This window comes from Stegastes partitus, unplaced genomic scaffold, assembly GCF_000690725.1.
Source record: "Stegastes partitus isolate 25-593 unplaced genomic scaffold, Stegastes_partitus-1.0.2 Scaffold135, whole genome shotgun sequence".
In the NCBI taxonomy this organism is placed as follows: domain Eukaryota; kingdom Metazoa; phylum Chordata; class Actinopteri; family Pomacentridae; genus Stegastes; species Stegastes partitus.
In genome coordinates, this window is record NW_007577866.1 from 342,761 (window position 1) to 369,324 (window position 26,564).

General features: G+C 39.3%; 1 protein-coding gene across 1 annotated transcript in view; it reads right to left on the reverse strand.

The window, feature by feature from the left end:
• Positions 1-2,141: 2,141 nt before the first annotated feature.
• Positions 2,142-26,564, reverse strand: part of sez6b (seizure related 6 homolog b) — a 147,475-nt gene continuing 123,052 nt past the window's right edge. Inside the window, exons 9-16 of the mRNA XM_008278856.1 lie at positions 20,145-20,341; positions 18,453-18,647; positions 14,952-15,143; positions 11,318-11,512; positions 7,466-7,501; positions 6,304-6,412; positions 5,198-5,297; positions 2,142-2,201 (exon numbers count right to left, since the gene is read on the reverse strand). Coding sequence (XP_008277078.1) covers positions 2,172-2,201; positions 5,198-5,297; positions 6,304-6,412; positions 7,466-7,501; positions 11,318-11,512; positions 14,952-15,143; positions 18,453-18,647; positions 20,145-20,341 — 1,054 coding nt within the window. The 3' untranslated portion in view covers positions 2,142-2,171. The remainder of the gene's footprint in view (positions 2,202-5,197; positions 5,298-6,303; positions 6,413-7,465; positions 7,502-11,317; positions 11,513-14,951; positions 15,144-18,452; positions 18,648-20,144; positions 20,342-26,564) is intronic.

The following is a 26,564-nucleotide window of genomic DNA, read 5'->3' on the forward strand; positions in this document are numbered from 1 at the left end:
AGAGCAAGAGAGACAGAAAGAGACATAACCAAATGTAACTTCCTGCTTTGAATTTCTGCTATGGCTGTATAGAACACATGTAGCCTCCACTTTCTCATTTATGAACATGCAATCGCTAAAACGATACCAAACGTAACGGTTCATGTCTGTGGCATATTCAGATCTAGGCATTGAAACCATAGTGAAGGTGTCAGTTATGCGATGGTATGATGTTGTTTTAACTATGAACAGATCTTTTAGCTGTCTGTTTTTACCACATCATTGTTTACATAGATGCCAACATGATAATGTTTGAACAGTAAAGACTGAATCGGAATATCAAGAAATAAAATGACAGATATCAACAATCATTCTGACTACATGTAGTTACATGGCGACATGTCAGAGTTTTGATTCCAGATATCCATAACGTCACTCTGACCAGTCAAGAGGACAGTGACAGAATCTGTAATTCAGTTTGGAAGAGTCTTAGTAATAGTTGTAGACATCTCCAACATCATTATGACTAGTCTGAATTGTTGTCATGGTGCTGCTCATGTGAGGCTTCCAGCAGAAGTAAAGCCGACCTCTGTAGTGGATAAAAAAATGTCAGAAAATACAGTGAAACGGTGAGAACTTATCAGATAGGAGGTTTCAGAGAATGAGAGCTTCCTTCATTCAAGACTTGTCGTTAAAATTTACTACAACTATAACTTCAGGCCGAAATGATGTTAAAAAAGGCTTGTCATGTGCTTTTACACTCGTACCACCTCTCCCTCCCTCTTACTGCAGTAACTACTGATATATGCAACATCATTTTGCCGACTCAAACTCTATTTCAAGGTAAGTTGAATCACATTTTGGCTTTGCACAAATCCAGTTCATGACATCCGCAACATCATGATGATGATAAGTTTACTGAAGATATCTTAAAAGGACAATATAGATATCTTGCATTGAGGAGAATTAAAGACACATCGATGTGCTGATATCTGGAATGTTTGTTGAGGATACACATATCTGCAGTGCTAGAAACGATTTGCCATAGGCACAAGCTTAACTGTGAAGACCCACCAGACCCAATCCGTGAAAACTGCCAAAGTTCGCACACTAACAGTTAACTTGTTTATTAGTATACATCATGTAGAGAAGAAACCATTAAAGTTTTTCAACAGTTTAGGTGACTCTGCCCCAGGCTGAGAAATAGCAGTCCCAGAAAGCATCATAATGATCTTCTCCTCTGCAGAAATTTTCCACACTAAATAGCTACATAAACTCTTCCACCATTTTCAGATTTTCAGCAAGTCACTACAGAAACGTCTTCAACTTCCATGCTTGGCATAAGGCTGAAGTATTATGTGTCTAGAAATAGTAACATCCATAAAACTGCTAAATTCTGCTTTTAAGGTTTTATTTTTGTACTAAGAGATGCACCATGTTTTATTGAGCTTCAGAGGTGCTGGTGGGTGTGTTTGAGCTTATAACACATAGCGGCTAGCTGTTTCGTCTGATTCCAGTCTTTATGCTAAGCTAGGTTAGCATCACTCTGACTTCACCTCCATGCTGAATATACAGACAAGAGAATGGTCAATCTGAACATATTTTAGCAAGATATTTCTTCAAGGGCCTTTAAATTAAGGCACATTCTGATTTTTTTTTCTCTCTCAGAAGGTTCATCAGTTCAAAGAGCAACAGTTTTGGGCATACTCAGATAAAAGCTAATACTGCTGTTTTCTGTGACATTTAATCCTAAGATCTTAATATACATCCCATAAGCATTATTCTTTTGATGGTGGCAGAAGACATAGTGTATAATGTACATAACACAACCTAACATCTGTGGTTATATGCTTTTAATGGCACTAGCTTTGCACTGATTCCTTCTGCTTTCTGAGATGGTGTTTCCACTGAAAGTTCTCAGGATGCGAGCACAGGATTAAAAACTGTACAAGTTTGATGCTGCTGGACCTGTTACTGTTGAAGAGCTAGAAAAATAATCCGGTTGGCCCAGGTTTTCCAGGAGTGCTGATGTGTCCTCTGTTGGGTAAATAAAGGGAGGCTCATATTCAGTGTACAGAGAACATTGTGAGGGGTGTCGAGGGAGTCACCGAAGGAGTGAGTGTGAGGGACATTGAAAAGGCCAGCGGTCGTCTTAGCTGTCCATTCTGAAACACACACACACGCGGGCGACTTCAGATCGAAACCTCGTATTCTCTTGTTTCCTGTGAAGAGAATAAAACATTCAGTTACAGAGGTAGTTGCCAAATGTTTTCTCAACCCACAACCCAGCTCGGTACATCTGGGGATTTAACTCATAGTGAAACTCTTGTTGTAAGGTAGATTCTACACTGGCACAAAGTAGCAGCACAGTATGATACACCGATGATGTCAGAGGTCATAGACGATGATATTCTATGTACAAGAAATGGTACACTGGTATAAATGATAAAACAAGTGTTATTCTACATTGTTACTGAGGTGGAGAAAGTACTCGTGTTCTCTAATACCAGGAGGAGTAAAAGTCAATGAAAATGGTTCCTAAGTAAAAGTATATAACTACGAAGAAGATGTACTTTAGAGTATTAAGTGTGATTTCTACATATTATACATTGCTACTAATCATGGAATAATGTGTACTTTGTTGAATCTTTAACAATTTTATACTGTTCATGATTATGAATCATTTCACTGAATGAGTAGATACTGATTTTTAACAAATCTTATTCAAACAGGAGAAAAAGGACCTTTGAGGGCATTAAGGAAGAAGATACCCCAGGCTCTGTGAAGCATCCCAGCATTTAAGATAGAACCAACTCACCTCATTATTCTTCAGGATTGCCAGCATGGAAGATAAAGAAAAAGCACAACTCAGGACATAGAAAGAATTTCATCAATTAAAATGATGCTGCACCCGACCAAAGAGTCAATATTTTGTTAGTAATTCCTGTTTCTTAATCACAGACACAAAGTTGTGGCTTCTGTTCAAATGGTTGCTATGAGGAAGCATCACCTTAAGATCCAAATATGATGTTTTCTAAACTTTCAGTGTGAAAACCTACAGTGGCCACAGCATCGAGCTGCAATCAAAGGTATGAAATACTGAGAGAAAATATGGAACTTTATATTTGTAAATTCATTCTGTTTCGGAGGCCAAAATTATAGTCTCAACAGTCTTTTCAGAGGATTTTATTTATCTAATGAGCCATTGCCTCTTTTTGTTGCTCTGACTTTTGGACCACGCACAGCAATGTTCTCGCGCCAAATCTTGAACAATTTGGAGAATTTCCACTGGAAGGCAGAGTTTCTGCCAGCAAAACGGGCTTCTTGCTGGCCACAAAGGCTTGACTATCAAATGGATACACTAAGAGATGTCCCAGGGCTGAATAACTCCTGTGGTTTGACCAAATAAACCAGCGAGGCTGCCCAGAGGGGAAATAACTGTGTTGGGCCACTACTGGTCCTACTAACCTTCATTCCCAATAAGTTTATTGCAAACCACACTCTGTTCTTTGCGCCATGTTTACTGTGTATCAGTTAGTCTGTTTCTAAGAAATAGGAAACATGTATCGAGGAATATATGCAACGCCAGTCCAGTATAAACTAAAACAAGGTAACTAAATGTGATCCCAGAGCCAGCCCTGACCTGACTCTAACCCCGTTTTGTACTTCAGTGGTGAAAATACACGTATCAGACAACATATTTTCATGTAAGCAAATGTCAGAAAACAATTTGAATGAATGCTGCAGCCAGAGCTTTGACAGGAACCAATAAAAGAGATCATATTTCTCCAGTATTAGCTTCTCTCCATTGGCTTCCTGTAAAATCAAGGATCCAATTTAAAATCCTGCTTCTAACATATAAAAGTCTTCATGATCAGGCTCCATCGTATCTTAAAGACCTTATTGTTCCATATTATCCTAACAGAGCGCTTCGCTCTCAGACTGCAGGTCTACTGGTGGTTCCCAGAGTTTCTAGAAGCAGAATGGGAGGCAGAGCCTTCAGTTATCAGGCTCCTGTCTTATGGAATCAGCTCCCAGTTTGTGTTCGGGAGGCGGACACCCTCTCTACCTTTAAGATTAGGTTAAAAACGTTCCTGTTTAATAAAGCTCATAGTTAGGGCTGCTCGGAGTCATCTGAGCTGTCCCTTAGTGATGCTGCTATAGGTTTAGACTGCCGGGGGATTCCCATGATGCACTGGGCTTCTCTCCTCTCCTCTCCTCTTTATATATATGTGTCTGTATGTATATGTTTATATAGCTGTATATCACCATTACATACGACTAACTCTGTGACTCCCCCCGAGGTTCTCCTGCGCCTGCTCTCTCTGTGGATGTCTCTGGATCTGGAGCTCCTGAATTACAGCCACTGGCCTCACCCTTCTGTATCCTGCTGCCCCACCATGATGCCTCCTGTTACCTCCACCGACTACGGAATGGAATATTTCATTGGTCCATTTGAAATGGAGGAACTAAAGGACAATAACTTCTAATAACTGTTTTAACTGTACACTACATTGTATAATTCATCCTACATCCACCCAACCGGTCGAGGCAAATGGCCGTCCCTCCCTGAGCCTGGTTCTGTCGGAGGTTTTTTTCCCCTGTGGGGGTTTTCGGTTCCTTCCCACTGTTGCAGACTGCTTGCGGACTGCTGAAGCTTATAGGGAATCCAAATGTTTTGGATTGTTGGGTGTTTCTGCCTTTGTGAAGCGCTATGAGATGACTTGTTGTTGTAAATATGCGCTATACAAATAAAATTGAATTGAATTGAAAATACATGTATTAAATAACTTATTTTCATTTTTTTGTGCAAAAACAATTCTGATACCACTCCCACATAGCAACTCTACTATTACTGTTTAGCAGAGTAGTCCAATAAAGTAAAAATGTCATATGACTACAGAAATTGCAGGAAGCAGTCTAGAAAAACTGTCCACAGCTCCAAGAGTCAGAAAAATGAGGAGTTGATATTAGATTGAAGTGCATAAACCTTTTGGAGGCTGCGGTTTATGGTGCTGTCATTCTGTTTAGAATTATCTGGTCTCCTTCATTTATATGAATTGAGAGGATAAAACAGTATAAACACCTGTCAGTTTAATGCAACATCACCACAAACTGCAGCCTCCAAAAATGATCATCAACACCTCAGTGAAACATTTGAACAAATTCTGAACTTTAGAATCTTCATGGAGTTGCAATGTATTGCAGGTTGACTCACCGTTGTCTCATAGACGGAGCTGTCAAATGTAGATTCTCCAGTAATGTTTTCATATGGAACGTTGGAGGATAGGGAGAGTTGCTGTGGTTTCCTCTGAGCCCTGAGCACAGACACAGAAAGCACATATTCTTGAAAAAGAAGTGCAAAAAAATGCTTGTACAGTACAATGCAGGAAGGCTTAAAGCCGTTGTCACTTTGAAATAATGGCACCAGCATTTATGTAGTGAAAGCATTTGTGGACTCCACATTCGATACTCTTTGCCATGCTGCATGTTCTGGTCAGGTCTCATTTTGACCTTCTATTTGTCACCATTGTGTTCTGAAATCCTGATCCTAATCCGCTGACAGTTATTTTTAGAATGCAGTCGGTATTTTCAGCTAAATGTAGTTACATTTGCCTCTCTTTGAGTTCATCCCCTTCAGATGGAAGCTGTCCAAATCCCCTCTTTTGTCCAAGACATCAGACAATAATGTTATTAAAAGATCACATGCATAGTGCAAAAGTCTCAAGAGACATTCAGCAAAAACGTGGTGTCTATTTATTGAATACTTTCAAAGCCTGCTGTGTTCTCTGGAGAGGCTGTGGTACTCCACTGCTGAATCTGAGTTATTTTTTCACCATTGGATATCTGCACCTGCTGTGACCCTCAAATGCATGTCACTTTACAAACACTATTATTCTGGCAACCCATCACTTATATGAAGCAGATGAAGCTGTACGATACCATTACATTGCTTGTAACCCTTTTCAGAGCGTAGTAACAACAATAACAAACACACAAACAATCATTGCACAATCATTTCTAGTTGTGATCGTGTTTTTTTTAAAAGAGCATGAAAATTTCTCAGGCTAGGCTTATATATTAAATGTTTTCCATCCATTCATGTTTTAAGTGATTTCTTGTTTTGTTACTTCAGCATATAAAGAGTACATTTTCCTGTCTGAAAACAAGCTGCGATTTGAATTGTATTATAAAAGTTTAATAAGACAGTTGAGAAAATTATGATCTACAGTATTATACCAGGGGTTAAAAAAGTAGGTGACAGTTATTTATATTAAAATGTCAAGATATTTTCCCGTTAAGTCACTGGTTATTTGAACGTACTTTGAGAAGTGGAGGTAGATCCCAATGATGATGATGAGGAGGAGGGTGACAGGGATGAAGGTAGCAAATGCTACTTGGACTCCCTCCATCCGTAGGTGAGCCGTAGATACTACAAAAGAAAATAAGATGGCTGTTAGATACAATATTTATGGACTCAAGCAGGTTTACTTTTCTTCCTTGCAGCAGCTACACCATGAAGGTCTGATTTATAGTCTCCACCCAACACTTGATATTAAGATGTATCTGCGACTTGAACTCCAGGAAGCACTGATGTGAGTTCTAATCTGAGCTGCTGTTAATTCCTGAAGCTGCAAACACTAATGAACTTCTCTGCAGTACAGAGAACTTTCTTCTCCTGAGGCGGTCCTCCTCGCGACAACCAGTTTCATCACAGGGATCAGTGGCTTTTGTGGCTACATTTAAGGAACTTTGTCAAAGTTCTGGAAATGTTCTGAACCGTGTGACCTTTATGTCTATGTTCTCTTTACTTAGCTGAGTGGTTCTTGCTATAATACGGATTATGATGGTAGTTGAAGAAAACTATTTGCTGTTTACCAACACGACCTGAGCACAAAACAAGTGATGGCTTCCAACACATCAAGAAAGCAAGAAATTCCACCTGTTAATTTTTGACATGGTTCACATGTTAACTTAAAGTGTTGTAGGTGGCACCTCATGAGGCTGGTTCATACATCACCAACAGTGTGCAAAACGGTAATCAAAGCAAACAGTGGCTACTCTGTCAGATAAAAAGTACTACTTTCATGTTCATTACATAATTCCATGTGTTGTTTCACAATTTTGATGTTTTAAATTTTGCTCTACATAGTAGAATTTAGCAGAAATAGAGAAATACCTCTGAATGAGCAGGTGTGACTGGTCTTGTATCAATTTTAACATTAGATTTTTTCTTTTTTTCTTTTCTTTTTTTTTTTTTTTTACATGACCCTTAGGGGAATTCCACTCTGATGCTCTCTATTTTAAATGGACATAATACGTTAGGGTTGCTTCTTGCAACTCCTTTTCATTTGGCATTTATGAGACACTTTTCTTTCAGCAGCAACATGGGAAATATCAGCAGCACAAAACATTCCTTTAAAATCCCCTGTGCTCACGGAGACTCAGAGTGTGCAGATATAATTAACTTCTTGGCAAAACTTACCGTCTAATCTGTGCCCATCATACTCTGCTGGGTGGGCTGGGGAGAATACAGAGAGAGGGAGGACGTGTTAGATATGGGGAGTAGGCTGGATAAAGCAAAAAGGTGAAAAAAGAAAGAAGGAATATAGTTCTTTCAAGCTCATTTAAAACATTTTTAAAAAGGGAATCACACACTAATATACTTTGGTTTGTAATTTTAGAGTTAATGTTACTAATTGCTAATGTTACTCAAGCTGATGTAATGCAGGTCGTTAGCACTTTGGTCGCTCCAGGAGATAAGATGCTGCAGATGCTCAGTGTGTGAGGGCAAAACCCACATGCAAGACATTGTTATCCTATTTATGATTCAAATACTGAAGATGTTGTCCATGTGTGATGATAATGTAACAAACAACAGACACAGGTAAGATGTGTTTTCAGTGTTACTACTGTCTTTTACCTTGTTTTGGTAGTTACTTTAATGATTAGATAGACCACTTGGTACCACTTGTAACTCTCCTTATTCAAACAAACCTTATATGACTGAAAATTATTTAGACTAGTGAACGGATCACAGTAAAAGAATATTCAGCTGTGATGATGCTCAGGATTCAGCTGAACAACAAATGGTTGTTGACTGTAGCTTATAAGCTGTGACTGTGTGCGACTGTACAAATGTTTGATGTAAAAAAAAAAAAAAACAAAAACAAAAAAAACTATGTAATGAATCCTGATTAGTCAGATGTATAAATAAAAGTACTTATTGAAGTTTCTTGGACACCTTATTTACATTTTTGCAAACGTTCAGTGAATGAACCTGACTTATCGGATTTGGCTGCAGTGGTGACAGATTGAAGTTTAAAGGCACATTGACAGACACTGCTGTACATTATTGATTGCAATGCATTGTGGCTGCACTGTAAGAACGCAGCTGGAGTCAGTCAAGTTAACAAACAGTCAACCTAATAAGTGTGTGCATTAGTATCCTGGAAATGAGTTTTGTTGTTTTTGTTTTTTAGTATCTGGGTTATCTGCTGTACATGTAAACACTATATCTTGGTTTCAGGCCCCTGGACAATGTCTTGTCATCGTTTTAGAAAGATGCTTCCTGGAGGACTCAGAAAGTAGCATACTGCAGCATCAAAATACCGGATCCAAATATTCTTTGTAGGTGTTGCTGATAAATAAAGACAGTACTGTACACAGACGAGAAACCTGGAGTTTCATGTGTAATCAGAACTGGGACACTGGCAAACATGTACATGCACGAATGGCTAGAAATTCTAGGGTGCAACCTATGTCAGTAATGCTAAAATTAATAAAAACTGATACCTAAAACTGTAATGCATGTGGTGGACATTTTCGCTTTCAGTCCTTCCCTACTTCCTGAGTCACCAATAACACTGTTACCAGGCTGACCAGAGACAGAACAGCCATTTAAAAATGACCAGCTGGCTGTCCAACTGGCTGGATTTGTGACACAGTGAAACAAATGCACATGCTCAGGAATGAGTCACAGCATCACAGATTCACTCCATCACTTCAGGGATGTACAGCAGCCGGACTGGGACACCGTCGAGAAACCTCTGGTACAAAAACATATTTGACTGGACACCTTCGGTCCGGTTGGCTGTCCAATGTGTCCTTACTGCACCCCGTGTCCCTGAGGTGCCTCAATCAGGGAGCAAACTAAAGTTCGCAGTTTTCTGTTATTTTAGCCTCTAGACTGGAACAACCTTCTTCAAAGTGTCAGGACAACAAAATCTATTAAATCCAAACAACACTTTTCCTCTCCGGCCTTTCGCTGTGTGTAATGTGTTTCTCCTGCTCTTCTGAAACATGCTCAGTCATTCTTTGTTTAGTACGTATCCTGTTCTGTAAGCTGTCTTTCAAGCTGTCAAAGTCTTGTGGTGGAGGCACTAAGTAGGAGGTTTCTGTGACTTCCAGACCAGAACGTGTAAATTTGTTGTTTTTTTGTTTTAAAGATTTTGTTTATATGTTCTTATGTACATTAAATTTTTCCAGAACATGACAAAGCACACTGTGATTTTGTGTGGCTGCTCATTTTCCTGAATCTGAATGTAGGTGGAAAGCACAAAGTTTAGCACGACCCACAAAGACACAACAGCTGTAATAATAGTATGAAATACAGCAGGTCGAAATGAACTGAAACTCTCATTTAACATGTGATATATCGAGCGAAAACCATGAGCTCATCTCTGTGCCCTGTACTGTTGAGGTGAGTGACCACCCCTCTGTGCCTCGTTGAGTCATTGGTGTGTCTGTATTTACAGAGCCACTTAGGATATAACTGAAAGACGAAAAGATGTGACGTTTATCCTAAGATTACAGGACACATGCAGTATGTGCTGTGTGTCCCCAGTGTACAGGGAGATGGAAAGCTCTTGTGTTTTCTGCTGCAGACTTGTGACAGCTTACAGATGGAAATCAAGTTAATCATTGTTCATAAACTGAATAGCTGGTTGCTGTAAACCAAGTGGTGAATGATTGCTTTAACAACTGTCTCTGTTTTGAGTCCATTTTAATTTTCTTTACCTAAAAAAAACTGGCAATTGTCTGTTGATTTCAGTTTTGTTGTTTTTGCGCATTTGATATGATATTGCCCTGGCCTGGTCTCCCCTGAGAAAGAGGTTAAAGGAAGTTAAATAAGGACTAATAATCATAGCATTTAGCTATTGAAATATTAACCAAGAAGTGGCATATCTTTGTCAAAAGTCTGTACTCCATTACACTGACAGCAGTGAAGGATTTAAATAGGAACATTGGTAATTTTAAAATAAAACTGTTTGCTCCATATAGAGTAAAAGGTAGGCTTGCATGGTGTAGAAAGTATAGAGAGAAGTGCTCTTACTTGTGTCATTATGTACGGCAAGACCTCATACTAGCACCTTTGAGAGCAGAGCCCTTCATAAAAGAAATGAAATAAAATAAATGGTCTGTTATGAAAAGTTGAGGCCAAGAAGCTCACTGCTGTGCATCAGCTGTCTGAGAACAAGTGGTAGGGCACAGGGGACAGCTGAGGACACACACTGACCGAGATGAAATGTTTATGCCAATCCCATTCAGCAAAAGCTGATGCGTGCAAGAGATGGCATGAGCACCCCAGACCCCCCGGGTCACAGGGCTGGTTACTCTAACCATGACTTTACACGTTTCATATCGGCAATCCATTGTGTAAATGTAGATAATAAAACAAATGAACCCACAGAATCTGAAACATTAACACCAACAATAAACTCTACTCAGTATTACACAATGTAATGTCAACGTTTTCTTTCATTTGAAGTGTTGTTTTTTTAAAAGATTATTTTTTATTTGAGTAACTGTGGAAGCAAAGAATCAAATAAGCAAATATATATATAATATATTATAAATATATTATATCTTGAGGTGTCAGATTTAACAACTATTAACTGAAATCACTATCTATTTACATGGTTTGAATGTAGGTCTTTTAAAGAGACTCATTTTAAGTTCATTTACCTGTTGGATTCCAAAAGTCCCAAAATGATTTTAAGCAGATGCATGCTGCTATTTGAATTCAAATGTTAAGCATTCTGCATTACAGGCATTCATTTGTTTGTAAAATTCATTATATATTAAATATATCATGACCCCTTTTTGCTTATTAATATTTTTATTCAAAACTGTGATTTTCATGAAACACCCTTTAGTCAAATAAATGATGTACCAGATGCAACCAGCACATTTTCCATTTGCATTTAGTATCATTTATAGATTTAAAAAAAAGATCATCTTTTTTTTAAGAGGCAGACTTTTAAAGAACCTTGAGCACTGTATAACCGAAGCTGACTTGATAATGTAGAAAGAACATGAAGCTGCAGTTCCCCACCTTTGCAGACAGGTGGCAGCCCACTCCACTGGGATGGGTGTCCAGGGACACAGTGGAGAACAGGATCACCCAGGAGCTGGTGGCCAGTCAGGCAGGAGTAGTGCAGGGTCTCTCCAGCCTGGAAGTGGAGCTTGTTGGAGCTTGGGATCCCATAGTTGGGGGTTCCTGGGTGACTGCAGGGCTCGAAGGTCTCAGCTGGAGATAATTGGAGGATACATACTGTCTGTATTGGAACTATAATCCATAACAGGTCATATATCTTCACAAATTTTTTTGGAGGATGGTGCAGCTCAGACGGCCATCAAAATAGACTGGATACTTCTGCAGAGAAGGACTCCATCTTTCTTGTTGCATTGCCACCAGGCTAAAGATGTGAATTTATATGCAGGATATGTGAAAATGATAAGATGTGGTGGACACCTTCGTCCTCAGAGAATAACCAGGAGCTCAAAAAAGGGACAATAAGATTTTCAGCTTGTGAAATGATGTCCAGCAATAATTTCAAATACTGTGCTTGTACATCACTTCATTGTAAACAGCTTTGTGATTGTACACTGTAACTTCAGTGTCCTACAAACTGAGTAGGACACTGAAAGCATCACAAATCAATGTCCGCATACACTGACTGATCAGTGGATGGTAAGTTGCAAAAAAATTGTTGGTCACTGTGCTGGGCCTTGCCAACATGTGGTCAAAATACAAATGTATCTGAGTGAAAACTGACTATATACAAATCAGTTCAAGATGCAGATGCCTTCCCCTTATTGTATTATAGTTATTGAGAAAATACTAAAACAATGACAAAAGCTGTATAACCTACATTCATACACTTCTGCAGTAGCCTGAGAATAAATGAAAAAAAAACTACCTCAACCAAGATTACCAAAGTAAAATGACTCAAATATATAAATTAAAAATTAATGACAAAATGCATCCACATATTTAGTGAAACTAAACAGCAGGTTATGAATAAAGTGAAATTAGTGAAAACTAAGACTATGTCTGTTTTTGATTGAGAGCACCTGGAAAAACTGAACAAATATTTGTCTAATACATATAAATGGTTGACACTGAACGATGAGTTTTTTGAAAATATTATTTTAAACAATAACAGCTTTGAATAATTAATAGTGTTAAATAATGAACACATTTGAGCACAAGAGGACAAAAAACATTGGTAACCACTGGCCTCCATGCCTGAAAAACCAAATACAATATATGACAGTTCAAACTCATATATTTTAGTCCTGCAAAATCACCATTGCTAATTATGAGGCTTCATGATTAAAACTGAAGTGCACTAGTCAGAATGTAGGTCTCAACTACAACAGCAATCAGCCTGGAAGAAAGAAAGAAATTGCATTAAGAATGAAACTGAAAAACAGTCCAACTTTCACATTATGGCACATCCTTGTCTGCAGGCCTTCATTTCTGAAACTGAAGAGTATTTCACGGAAGTACAGATTTCTTCTTTCTGACATAATAATTGTCTTTTGCTCGTGATCTTCATCTCATGCATAGCAAAGACCTGGCGTGTCTTCTCCTAAGTAATTTCCGCTGTCCAGTTAAATTAATTATTAGTTAGCGCCAGCATACTGTATGTCTCCACCTCGAACGCAGGTGAGGCAGAGGATGAGACGCTAATGCAAATGAAGTTAATGCCTTCAAGGCTGTTTGAAGAGGAAATTATATTTTAATCAGACTGCACTGATGCACTTTTAGCTCGCTGGCTTTGTCAGAAACAAAGGACAGCTAAAAACTTCTCTATCACAATACTGCTCCTTACCATTGCTACTACTGCTACTCTTACTACTACTACTACTACTACTACTACTACTACTACTACTACTACTGCTACTACTACTAATAATAATAATAATAATAATAAAATGGTACTCCATTGCACTGTAGACAAAAGAGAACTGAAACTAAACAAGCGTGTGCTGTATTTGTCTCCCCGCCAGATGGCGTCCTGTCTGTGGAGTTGAAGCGTGAGGAGCACAGCAGCATCTAACTGGACCAAAGTGACATTTGCAACTGTGCTTACATGCTGTTTTTATGAGGTTGCTAATTCACTACCTAACCAACACACTGATATTAGCGGTGCACTTTCCCACACTGAATGTTCTGCAGGACAAGACATATAGACGCGAGTTCATAAGAAGGACACTTAAGCAGCAAAGCTATTGTGAATTGTTGTTCAGAGTCGGTGGCTCTTGTGCCGTCTGCTCTGCCGACACTGACCTCGCTGCTTTACGCTGGATTTATTTGGCTGTCTCAAAATAAAATCTTCATCTCCACCAAGAGATACTTGAATGGTATTGTGATGGTTTACTCAGAGATGGGGGGTTGCCATCAGGAAAATGAAATCTAATCTAACATGGCAGATGTGCATGCTGGAGCAGACAGAGGAGTCGCTTTAACAGATGTAGGCCATCACGAGACACCAAAACCCTTCATTCAAAAGCAGGTTAAATAACTTCCTTATAATTAGCAGCTCTTCAAGGGAGAGAAAATGGTGTGATATATTAGTACCAAAGCCAGAATAAAAGTCTAAAGACCCTCTAGCGGCCCCAAGAGAGTACAATGTTAAGTATACCCCAATTTAAGGTTGGAAGGAATGAAGGGAAGGACGAATACACTGAAGAGTTCGTCCGCTTTTGTGAAGTTTAGCTTAAGGGTGCTAGTCGAAGAAAAGCAGTGGAAAAGGGAAACGGTTTATCTGGGAGTGGAAGATTTACTGCTTACAAAAATGATGTTCAGAAATAATGACACTGTAAAAAAAAACTCCACCGCCGATTGTCAAAGATGTTAAGAAGCAGAAAGAAACTCAATAAAACGTGTGCTTAAGTTACGTTAGCAGTGAGGTTACACAAAGAGTGAAGTAAATGTTTTTTGTGAACATCTAAGAGCAGATTTAAAGCAGCAAAATGTGTGCGACACAAGTGAAACACGCACACGCAGTTCAGTTACAATAAATAACTGACAAGGAGAGATGACTGATAGCAGCTGATCCTTATGTGTTTGTTTCTATTACAGGCAGCATCAGTACTCCAGCATTAAATGGCCTTTTCTGGTTTGTCTTATAACCTGATATGTGACGGCAAACCCGAGGGTACCATGATGAAACGTTTCAGCGATCGTAATCAAACATCAGTCACTCACCAAGACACAAGTCCTGCTCTCCACTGGTCGTCCTCATTACTAATTCATTTCTTATTGATAACCATTATTCCTTCTCGTCTGTTCCCGGTCTCTGTGACACTCAGCAGGCTCGTAACTATAAAACTGTGGTCTAGTGTATGTGCATGAATACACATTTTCAGTGTCTTTCGGTTGGCTGCTCTCCCTTTTGGGACGTCATGACAAAGTTGTGTTTTTTGAGGTGGATATAAAACCATTACAAAAATGTTTCTAAATGCTGTTTTAGTGCACATACAGACATAAAAAAAAAGTAATTTCTGCTTCATTTTCCTACACTTGAAATCACTCACATTGCCAAACTTGATGTTGCTCCTTAAAGAAAGTTCAATCCCTTCTACTTTACCACCTCCACATACCTGGTCAGTCACCACATAAAACTTGACTGCCTGTTTCAGTAAGTTACAAAGTCAAGAAACACTTCGGTACATACGCAGACATCTGGGCAGCTTCTGGTTCCACATGGGCCCTGAGGATCCTCGGTTGAAGCAGGTGAGCAGGCTGTTTCCAGACAGAGTGAAGCCCTTATCACAGATGTACTGGATGCTTGAACCCACGATGAAATGTGGACCTGACAGCACCCGCCTGCTGTGCTCCACCTTTCCAGGGTCAGCGCACGACACCACTGGACAGTCAGAGATAGACAGACAGAAGATTGGTTATTGTCAGCAAATATCTTCTGTCCTCCGAGTCTTCGCTTGTCTTTTTTTATTCACCTAGACAGAGAGGCATTGTTTAGCATCAGTAAACTGTACTTCCTAGTTGGTCCGTAATACTTGATAACAGAGAAACCTAAAGGTTTAAACAGATGAAGACGTTGATGAATTGCGTATTTAATCTGTCTTTGGAAACAAAGTGAACATTATTAGGAATGAAGTTCCAAGTCTCAGTTTTAATTTGAGGAGGTTTATGTCAATATAGAAAGAACCAATATAGTCTATCAGACACACTGAATGTTTAGAAACTCAAAAGTAATCAGACAGGTACAAAGTTAGGGTTTTCAAATCTTTACTTTTTATCATAAGATGTTATAAAGTTTGTCCTCTACAGGAGGCAACAAACATTCCCTTGTGCCTGAACTGTGTGTAGCTCAAAGACACAAGCGTTGACACAAGAGCGAGCTGGGGCCAAAAGTAAATGTAAGATGGATCAGAGTCTAAAAAATGAATAATAGGCTAAATTTTCATCATCCTACAGAAATGATATGTGCAGACATTCTGTCTGAGCAAGGTTGAATGAGCCCACAGAGGTGGGATTAAGAATTGAGCAGCAACTGTCCTGGCATACAGTCAGCCTGGTTGTAGGCCCCGCAGGAGGGCAAATAGGTAGGCCAGAAACAAAGGGTGGAAGTCATCTGTCCTGGAGCCAAGATTCCCGTCTGCTGCGATCATGCTGGTCACTGCCACAGAAGCATTGCTTGGTTTGGTGTGTGTGTGGTTGTCACTTTTTTCTAAATACCAGACACTTCACAATGTAGCTACAGCAAGCACTAAGATGAGAACTGTGACACTTATGACTCATCATTATTTTACATCTCCACCAAGGGAATACCTTTTAAACGTGCATGATAAAGACTTTTTTGAAGGGAGTTTATAGTGTACATCCATCCCATCCATTATCTATACACCGCTTAATCCTCACTAGGGTCGCGGGGGGGTTGGAGTCTATCCCAGCTGACTCAGGGTGAAGGCAGGGGACACCCTGGACAGGTCACCAGTCTATCACAGGGCCACACTGAGAGACAGACAACCAAGCACACTCACATTCACACCTACGGACAATTTAGAATCACCAATTAATCTCAACATGTTTTTGGACTGTGTGGGAGGAAGCCAGAGAACCTGGAGAGAACCCACGCTGCACGGGGAGAACATGCAAACTCCACGCAGAAAGATCCCGGCGGCAACCTTCTTGCTGCGAGGCAACAGTGCTACCAACTGCGCCACCCTGCAGCCCTTATAGTGTACATAACCCACAATAATATTAGATTTTTGGACAAAGCCCTGGATTCAAAACATCAGTTTTACTAGCTTTTTACTTTTCACCATCACTAAATTACTTTCCTGACATCTCAACAGACAGAAATATGCACTGACCGCATCATGAACATGCATTCTACCGTACATGATCCTTCTTTTATGAAGACTTTTAATTCAGTGACTTCTCAGTGGAGGGAAAAATTGAAAATTATGAAAATGATCAGGGTTGTTCAGTAATGCATGTAGTCGTTTTACTTGCCGTCTTTTCATCATATGTAATCAATCAGAAAGATAGGCAAGATTCCCATGTGTGTAAGTTGCGAGCATTTACATTCAACTCAAGATGGCAGCTTCCACTTACTGTGTGCTGCATCCTCGCCTTCATTACTGGACATTTTGTGTATATCTATCATTATCCGTATCTTTCAGATTTCATGACAATGGCCTTTAACATAAGAGTGTGGCTGACCTGAGATGTCTGTGTTGGCTTGCTTTTGCAGACACATTTATTGATCAAGATGTAATGTTTTAAAGCTTTCAGAGAAAATTGACTTTTTTGTCAGGATTATATTTTAGATGTTGACGTGGAGACAAATTGGAATATACAGCAGCTGCAATATAGAATGAATGCAGTTTAATGACAGCAAGGACATTCTCAGTAAATGTCACTGCCTCTCGTGGATAAGAGCACGATACACCTTTTTCACTGCAGGTTTTGTGTCCTGTAATCACTAGAAAATCACAAAACTATTGACAACTGCACTTTGGAAGGTTTTAGTGTTTTGTGTGCAGGGTTACTGAGTTGGTTTGCTAAGAAATGTAATTGAATTGATTCATCATTAATACATTAAATTCCAACTTTGGTATCAACTGGTTTTGATGTTATGACAAGTCAGAATGTGTGCTTTACAAATGTATGATGAATGCCGAGAATTTCATACCTTTGGATAATAAGACATCAAGACTTCAATGTCACAAGTACAAAGTCTACTGGACTGATACTCTGAAATTACTTTTCTTTTTATTTCGATAGTAATTAGTGTCTAACATGTTTTTCGTGATACAAAAAAATGTTGATTTTACTATTTAGAAATTAAAAAAAAAAAGATATATGCATGTCCTTGAAAAATCTAGAGACTATGAATATGCAAACACTTAATTTTCAAAGTTTAACTGTTAGATACACGATGTGTCCTACATCCCTGAAAATCCATTCTCCTTGTTTGTGTGATGCACACCTCAAGTTTCTCCATTGCACTTGTAAAAAGTCACCTTTTGGACCAGGACTTGAAACCAAACAAGTTGTAATGTCACAAATCCTGATGTAGGAGCACACCTTCAACGCAGATTTTAGGTGAACTCGGATAAACTTTACATTTCTTGCTAAAGAATTTCAAATCAGTTTCTTAATGTCAAACTACGAAACGACATCATTTTCCACAGTAAAGCTCAAACATTTAAGAGAAGGAGCAATGCCAAAATATATTTTGAAGAAGAGTGGGACTTTAACCAGTTAATCATTATTAGCAGTGCAAAATGTAGTTCCTATGTATTACATAATGCTGTTAACTCAATAGCTATTTTTATTTATTTTTGTTAGAAACTATACAATTACCTGACAAATAAATAAATAAAAAAATTACACAGATTAATTGACATTAATGCTTACAAAGGTTTGAGTCACATCCCTCCTGGACTGTTAACCTGGACTTGGATGGAGCACTTTGTTTTATGTTTTATAACTTTGAATCTCAAGTTAACATCAAGACTAACTGACATGTCCCAGACGGCTCACAAATACGATGTGCATAAAATTAAAGCATCTGTAATTTTATTGGCTTTACCTCTTGTATTTTCTTACTGGTGCTAAAAGCAAAGTAGACTCTCTGGTGCTTGTATCTGCTATCTTCCCCATCGCAAATGCATCGTGTAGCAAGCAGTATCTTTGTTCTCACCTCTCTCACAGCTCGGGAGGTCTCCACTCCAGGTGAGGTCCCACTGGCACATGAGCAGCTCGGCACCCACCACCTGATAACCTGGGTAGCACTGGTAGGTCACCACGGTGCCCTGAACCAGCTCAGGGTGAGATGTACTCTTCCAGCCATTAGAGATCTCAGGAAGCTCAGGGCAGGTGTCATTACGAGCCACTTCTACAGGAATGGAGGGGATGATCAGGGAGGAACAAAAAAATAAATAAAATCAAAGGAATACACCAGGCTCTGACTGCTCTAAGCTAACAAGTTCCCCAAATCAGGTTCTCCAAGTTCTTCCCCAAGTATCTGAAAACATCTACTACTGGAGGTTTCATAGGAAGTCTCTGCCCGATTGTCAGATTACCGATAAATATCTATACCTATAGAGGAAATACATATAAATATCATTTATATGTGCTGTTCTGATGGTGTGAAAAGGCAAGAAAGAAAGAAAGAAAGATAGAAAGAAAGAAAGATAGAAAGAAAGAAAGAAAGAAGGCACTATTTGTATCTGGATCAGATGAACAGCTAGATGTTTGACACTGTTCCTCTCACGGTTTTCGCAGTTCATCCGCTTTAGTCCAGAATCACATTGTTTAAGAGGTCCTTAATGGATAAAATGATCAGCTTTTGTGATAATTATTGGGAGCATAAAAAAACCCATGACTCCATGTATGCATAGTATATATTTTAATAGCTTGAAACCAAAGGATGTCTTCATTGGGCAATATTTTCCCAGCTATTTAAATGAGCTCTCCTGTTGGCAAACTGTAACGTTCCAGACCTGCTGGCTTTGCTCTGCTCATTCCCAGGCATGCAGCCGCAGGTTCAGGCTCTTGGCTTAGGAGTCAAAGTTGGACAAACACACCAAAGTAATTGCAACTGGGCACTAGACAAGCAAAATTATACGACACCTGCAAACGTTGCTGTCCTGTGTTTACATTCCACCAATGAGATTCATGAAGAGACTGCAATAAAAGCTTTCCCTCCCTTTATTCCACGTTGCCGATCATCTGTATTCTGCAGCCTTTCCTTCCCTCTGAATTCATTAGCTCTTATCAGATATAGGCTGTGGTGTGGTGCTGCACTGATGGAAAGTCCCAACACCAGGGACAGCCTCTTATTGCTTCCATTTTTAGGTCCCATCCCAGTAAAAACAAATTCTTTCATTTTGTCTAACTTCCCTTTTCACATCTTTCCTCTTCAATCTACCGCATTGTTACCTTTTTTCTTTAAACTTCTCTGCAGCTGGATATTAGTGTAGATTTCACCTTAGTTTTGTGACGTTACTATTTTTTTGGGTGTCTGATCCATCACAACAAAATTAGACTTTGCCTTTATTAGTTAATTAAGTGTTAACTGGAGGCATTAAGTGAAACAAGTCTTTTCGTGAGGCATTGGGACACCACATGCCACCAGAACAGCTTAAGTGCTTCTTGGCATTGGCATGATTCGCATAATTTTCATACTCATCAAACCATTTAGTGACCCCTAATGTCCTATTAACACAGGCATTGCTTTTCTGAAAGAGACCACTCCTGTAAGGATATATTAGACAGATAAAGGTAATCAGTCAAACAGCGAGCCTTCCATCTAAGTAGACCAGAGGACCCAAACCAGTAGTAAAATGCCCCCACTAGTGAGCTATTCTATTCTAAATCTGTATCTGCTTACCAAAAAAGTGAACTACAAAGCCATTGCCATAGCCGTAGACGTTGGTGGCAGGGTCAGACTGGAACTGGATGGTGATGTCTGCGGTAGAGGTGTAGAGCTTGAAGCGTGACTTCGATCCTCCATACTGACCCAGCACTTTGGCTGTAAGGTCATCTCCGTCATAGAAGGTCAACAGGTCATTCTTACCGACGTTCAACCTGAAACATAAGGCACACAAACAAAAAGTCTGTATTTAGTGTTTTACCTTTGTTGGTCATATTCAGGTTTCTCCAGCTACATTCTGTCTTGTGAATAGAATTCTGTCTGACCTCACCTTTTAAGTCTTTCTTGCGGGGAATGGCATGGTCACAAGCTACAGGTCAAACACAACCTCTGAACACATTCTTTACATGCAGAACATAATATTAATGGTACACTTCAGATTGTGTTCATGCATTTTTAAAATGACAGTAACTGGAGGGCCAGGACAATTCCAAGTCAAATCAAGGTTACATACTACTAAGAAAGACTCTTGCAACATTCATGCGAGCCGCACATAAAGGCCCCACCAAACGCTCGAGTGTTTTTTGTTCTCTGGTTTGTTGTCTTACAGTTTCTCTCAGCTATCCTTTTCTCTCCAGCCTTTACCGTCACCCCAGTGGTTTAAGGCAGAATCAGCCTGACTCTGCTTCAGATCTTATCCTGTTACTTTAAATGTTGCTCTCCTTACAGTGTGTAGTGGGTGTACTTGCATTTTTTTGAGTATTTTTAAAAACTAGTGGCTGATCAAGACATATTTTAACTGCTCTGTAGTGGAACAAACATATAACCAATGTTGTATATTGTTCTAAATCGATTACCTGCCTCACTACAATCATTACATATCACTATAGCTATTAATTATGAAGTAACTGATAACAGAAACTGAGCACAGTGGACATTTGTCCTTTGCTGATGCTTCAGATTTAAACAACGGACACGTTGTGGCCACAAAGGCAACCCTGTCTCTGTGATATGGAAAAGCTTGTCTAGTTGATCCCAGCATCTGGCCACATGCTCTGGCCATAGTCCATTAAGCGCCACAGAAGATCTGTCATGGTGCCTGTTGCTAGCTAAACCCCCACAATGCATTCTGCTCACCAACACAGCACTGCCTGTAATCTGAGTGGCTGCCTCCAATAAATAAAATTGGTAAAGATGCTAAATAAGTGACTTGGCTTGGGGACAAAGAAAACCTGATCAAGACATCAGTATAAGAAACATTAGTTTTGCTTTTACTTTTGAAGTATTTTTTGTCTCAAAAATTGATGTACATTTGAAGTGACAATTTGTACTAAGCAAAAACAACAGTTATATGATAAAGTCTAAATAAACCATGTGTGAAGGGAACAAAAGAAAGCTGCAGCAGAAAAAAAAAGCTGGTGTGTCTGCAGCTGTTGGAGGACAGAGCTCTGGAAAGACACACTCTCAGTTCTTGCTTGGAAAAGATTTACTTTATACTCTAAATGTGAATGTCATGGATGTACACTCAGTGTCCAGGGGTCAGGTGAAGTGACGGGGGCAATATGATCTGAGGTGGCCAAGCAGTTTGTCAACACAATGCATTACAGGGGTTCACTGTTAGCATTAGCAATTACAGCAAAACACTACATCTCTTCAAATAATTACTGATATAATACCAGCATCACAAATCATACAACACTAAATGTTAAAGTGCTCCCGTTGAAGCTTCCAGCTGTGAATTGCATGTTTGGTCAATTTTCTGCAGTTTTTGACAAACTGTGAGGATTGCACTGGGAAAGAGAGGCTGAGGGTTTTCTTCACATCCTGTGTTGAGAATGAATGTTAAGAGATACTGAGTCGAGAGCAAACTGTGAAGAACACAAGTCTCGCAGAATGACGTTAAGACAGGCATGTACAACAAGATATTCAATAATAGATGTGACTCCAGAGGGGACGCCTACCATGGGGCTGGTATATGTGCTGCTATTATGTGTGTTGGACAGTTGCAGTTGCTTTATATTGTTTGTCCATGTGTCCTCCGTGGTGATGTCTTATGTATAATTGATTGATTCTGCTTAGTATTACTGCTTAAGGTCGATGAACATCTGACATATTTTCTGGTTATTCATAGAGAGGCTGTTGAGTGCAGTGGCTGCAAAGGGCCGTCGATATAAAAGATATTGACAGTTGGTTTGGACGTCAGATCTTGGTTCAGTGCTCAATAGGAAACATCTGGGTGCAGTTTTCGAATATCATTTCCATTCCTGCTCATCTATCTCATCCAGCAAACTGAGCCAAAGAAGTAGAGCAATTACTGGTGCATCACTCCGCCATATAGTGGCCATTGTTGAAAACCGTACTATATTGGTATTTATATTTTTGTAGTTCAAGACTAGTGGGCCCAAGCAATCTTCTGCTATTATTTCTCGAGCGTTCACACAAACTAAAGTAAAACAGAAGCCCAGCCTCATTGTGACTTGAACATACTGGTGTGCAAGCAAAAGTACGGCAGGAACATCAGCTGGCCAGTTGACCGGTAAGTGAATAATGTATGCTATGCAGTGTGCCAGGACAGGTTTCAAGAGAAACTCTTCTTTCTGTGTTTACTGTCAGCTGGACTGAACATCAGCTGGCTTAAGGGGTAGTCCTCTGATTTATCATTTAATTTTCATGAAGTTTGGGGAGTTATGAGAGAAAGATTTTGGAACAGAATGGTCAAACTCAGTGCAGCAGAACTTTTAGTTCCCAGTTATGCTCCAATTTTTTTTTTGTATGCTGCCTTTCCGACTATGTGTCTCCATACCTTCAAACATGTCTTCGAACATTCATCTTTTTCCACTGCAATCACCATAGTCTATTAAAAAGGTTTTTTGCTAAAAGTGTTTACTGAAGCATTGCACTTAGGCATAATTTATGAAAAAAATATGCTATTTTTGTTCTTGGAAAAAAAGGTACGATTGCTTACCTTGCAGTATGCACTTTATAACACTGTAATGCACCTTGTCACTGCAATAGATCATTTAACTTCATATAATGGAGTTAAAATGATCTCCATCTTGGGTAACTACAACAGCAGAATGCAATTCCAGGACCATTTATCTACAAGTAAGTACTTTTATTTTGATATTATTCTGACTGGTGCGGTGTGTGTTCAACATGGGCTGCCTGCACGACCTCCCGCGTTGCTGCTTGCAGCTTTCTCAATATCATCGCAATTGTTCAGCCAAACTTTTTCTCACTCAACACTGACTGCATTTTGTCATCAAAACTTCAACATCAAAGCTCATATGAGCTGATGCCTTGTCAACTAACATCACTGAGAGAGAACCACATGAGTCTGTAAATGTAATATAATGTAATGAGGAACCTGACAATATTTAATTTTTTATTTAATTTGGCAAATAGTTCTTCCAATTAGTTGTAAAAGTAACAACTAGTTTATTGATTATTTCAAATATCACTTTTATTCCTCAAATATTATAGCACTTCCAGTTTCCACCTTTTTGTCAGATGCTTGATCAGAAAAATTCTGGACTTCAATCTTAAAACAAAACACAGATGAGAAAAGATAAAACTTTATTAATCCAAAGACAACTCTATAATTCTATGATTGTATGTCATTCCCACACCCTTCCCCTGAATTGGAGCATTAGAGTTTTTTTTGGAAGTACATTATTTAAAACAGAAAAAGCTTCTTATTACAGGAGTAATGTGAAGTTCTAATAATTACTGGCAAATGTAGTTTTGTATCAATGTGGGGAAAATAAAATAGTTGAAGCAATTTAGACTGTACCAACAGACTGTAACACTGGTTTGTGCCATTTTTTTCACTCATGGCTCTTAAAGTAAAGACACACACACACACACACACACACACACACACACACTGCAATATTTTTCTAACACAAATGATCTAAAATCCTTGTCCGCCTTGTGTAGTCTCTGAGCGAGCCCAAGCTGAGAAAACACTGCTGACATTGCCAGTTTTCTTTCTTCAGATTGTCATTACAGAACAGTTTGACAGGCTGAGCAGTTCTCTCCCTGGTGACCACGCTTAGCTTGATGTGTGAAATAAGCGTGTGTTCCTTTACAATACAAATTTTGTTAAATGGACAATTTTTGGAAAGCTCCTAGAGGAACACTGTCACTATTAATGCTATTCTTACCTGGAGCCCTAATCTGTAAAACCGAGGTATTAAAAAGAACATTGTGACAAGCATCCAGGAAGGACAGCTATATAACAATCATACCCACGTTGAAAAAAAAAACACAATTTCCCTCTAATATTTACAGCGTATTCAAAAATCTGTGAGACGCAGCCTAACGAGGAGCACAAGAATCTTGATGTTATTAGTGATCAGTATAGACATCTCCCTCTATGAGATGAGTAAGTCAGTGTCATGTTGAATAACCAGACTCACTGTCACAGCTTAACTGGCGAAGGGCCATGTATTTGTGCTGATTTGACCACAGCCTACAAAGCCTGAGCTCTTACAAACCTCAGGGCTGTTTGAAAATGTCACCTGGGGCTGAGCTATCTCTTTGTACAGACAAGATTTAGAGCATGGAAGAAATGGCTTAGCCAGAATAAAGCAGTGACATGCTTTTTGCTGTCGCTAATTAATCACCAGCGGCTCCTGATAAAACTCATTAGCCAGCCTGAGATTGAGCTATTAATCACTATGGGAATGCTGGAAAATCAAAGGTTCAAGAGGCGTGGAATGAATCGACACATGGCAAAGCCTGACAAAAGATGAAATGTTTATTTTTGATACTTTTTTTTCTTTTTCAAAAACTGAAGAAAAAAAATGATAAGATGGAAATGATAAGAATAGAGTGAGTTTGTGAGGAGATGAAAATTGGGGTGGGGAGTGTTTGCTTTTCCACAGGCGGAACCATTTGTCTTCTGTCAGCTGAAGATATGTTTAGCCACACACACACAATAACACTTGTGTTCCTATACTTGTAGGGACTTAAGACTAAACAAATGTATTCCTGAACCCTAATTGGAACCCCATGATCTGAACATAACCTGAAGACCCAGTATTTATTATGTCTCATGGGGAACTTGATTGTTTAGGATTGTGACTGACACACATTTGGTCCTGCCTCAGCAGTAAAAGCATTTTTCTTTTTTTTTTTTATGTCTGACAGGAAAGGCAGCTGCAAAGCTGTCCTCAGGTGCTGACAGCAGGTGTGAAATGATACATTAAGCATTCACACACATTTTAATAAGTGGGTGTGAAATTCTACCCATTAACTCACTAAATGATAATTATAAGTGTCGTAATTATGCTGTACATTCACACTGAATAATCGCAAAAGCCCTTTTCCCCCCAATAATATACTTCCCCTCAAGCAGTTAGTACTAGTGAGTGACCATTATCATTTACTTGCCACAAAAACAGCTTGATAAGAACAGATACTGTAATGGACAGGCCAAGTGCATGTTTTTCTTATTTTTAATAAATCCATCTCTCAGTTTGTTCTTTTTTCTTTACTCTGTTTATGGCCACCAGCTTAAAGCCCATTGGTTTCTCTTGAAGACATAAAAACACAAAAGCATACTTTCTTTCATAAAAGAAAAGGGTCTATAATATTCTGAAGTGAGTGGATGTGGTAGATAAATCCATTTTTGGTGATCTAGTAGTGAGTGTGGCAGCAGGACAGTGTATGTAGGTAAAGTAGACAGGAAGTTACAGAGCGTATGTTGATGGTGGTGAAAGAAATGTCACCCAGTACAACGCTGTAGCCATTTCAAAGACACATAGAGAAAACAGAAGTAAAAATCTAATAGCAGTAAGTGCACTTTGTGTGTTTCTGCATTGTGCCGTTGTATTGGCGAAGTGATGTTACGCGTCACGACTGAATGGGCCTTAAAATCACACCATGATCTCAGCCTTCTTGATGAGTGATAGGTCCTTTTTCCTCAGTTAAATCACAGCATGTTTTCGTCCTCAGAGCGCTCGTAAGTTCAACAGTTTTCTCCTCTTAGTGTGCATCACCCGCTGCTGCTCGCAACATTTCACTGAATAGCCAATCAGAGAGCAACATGTTTGCAGCATTCAGGCCGGGGCTGGGGATCAACAGATAACTCTGCAATTAATGGATGACCCAACCTACTGCCAGAACCACAACAATGAAGATTCTAATCTGGTCAGTGCTGTTAATTTATGGTTATCTCTAGAACCTCTGCAGCTGACTAAAAGCATCACAACAAATCACAGCAGAGCATCCCTCCAGGGTGTCCCTCCCACTGATGCAATCTAACATCGACCTGACCGCACTCTGCCATTGAAAGGCAGCTGTGGTCAGTTCTAAAACCCTAATAGATTTTAATACCAGGCTGCATCACACACACATAAGGAGAAATTTCACAAATATCCATCTGTCTGATCTCAGATAGCACACACGACATGACTGGAAAATAATGGGGCA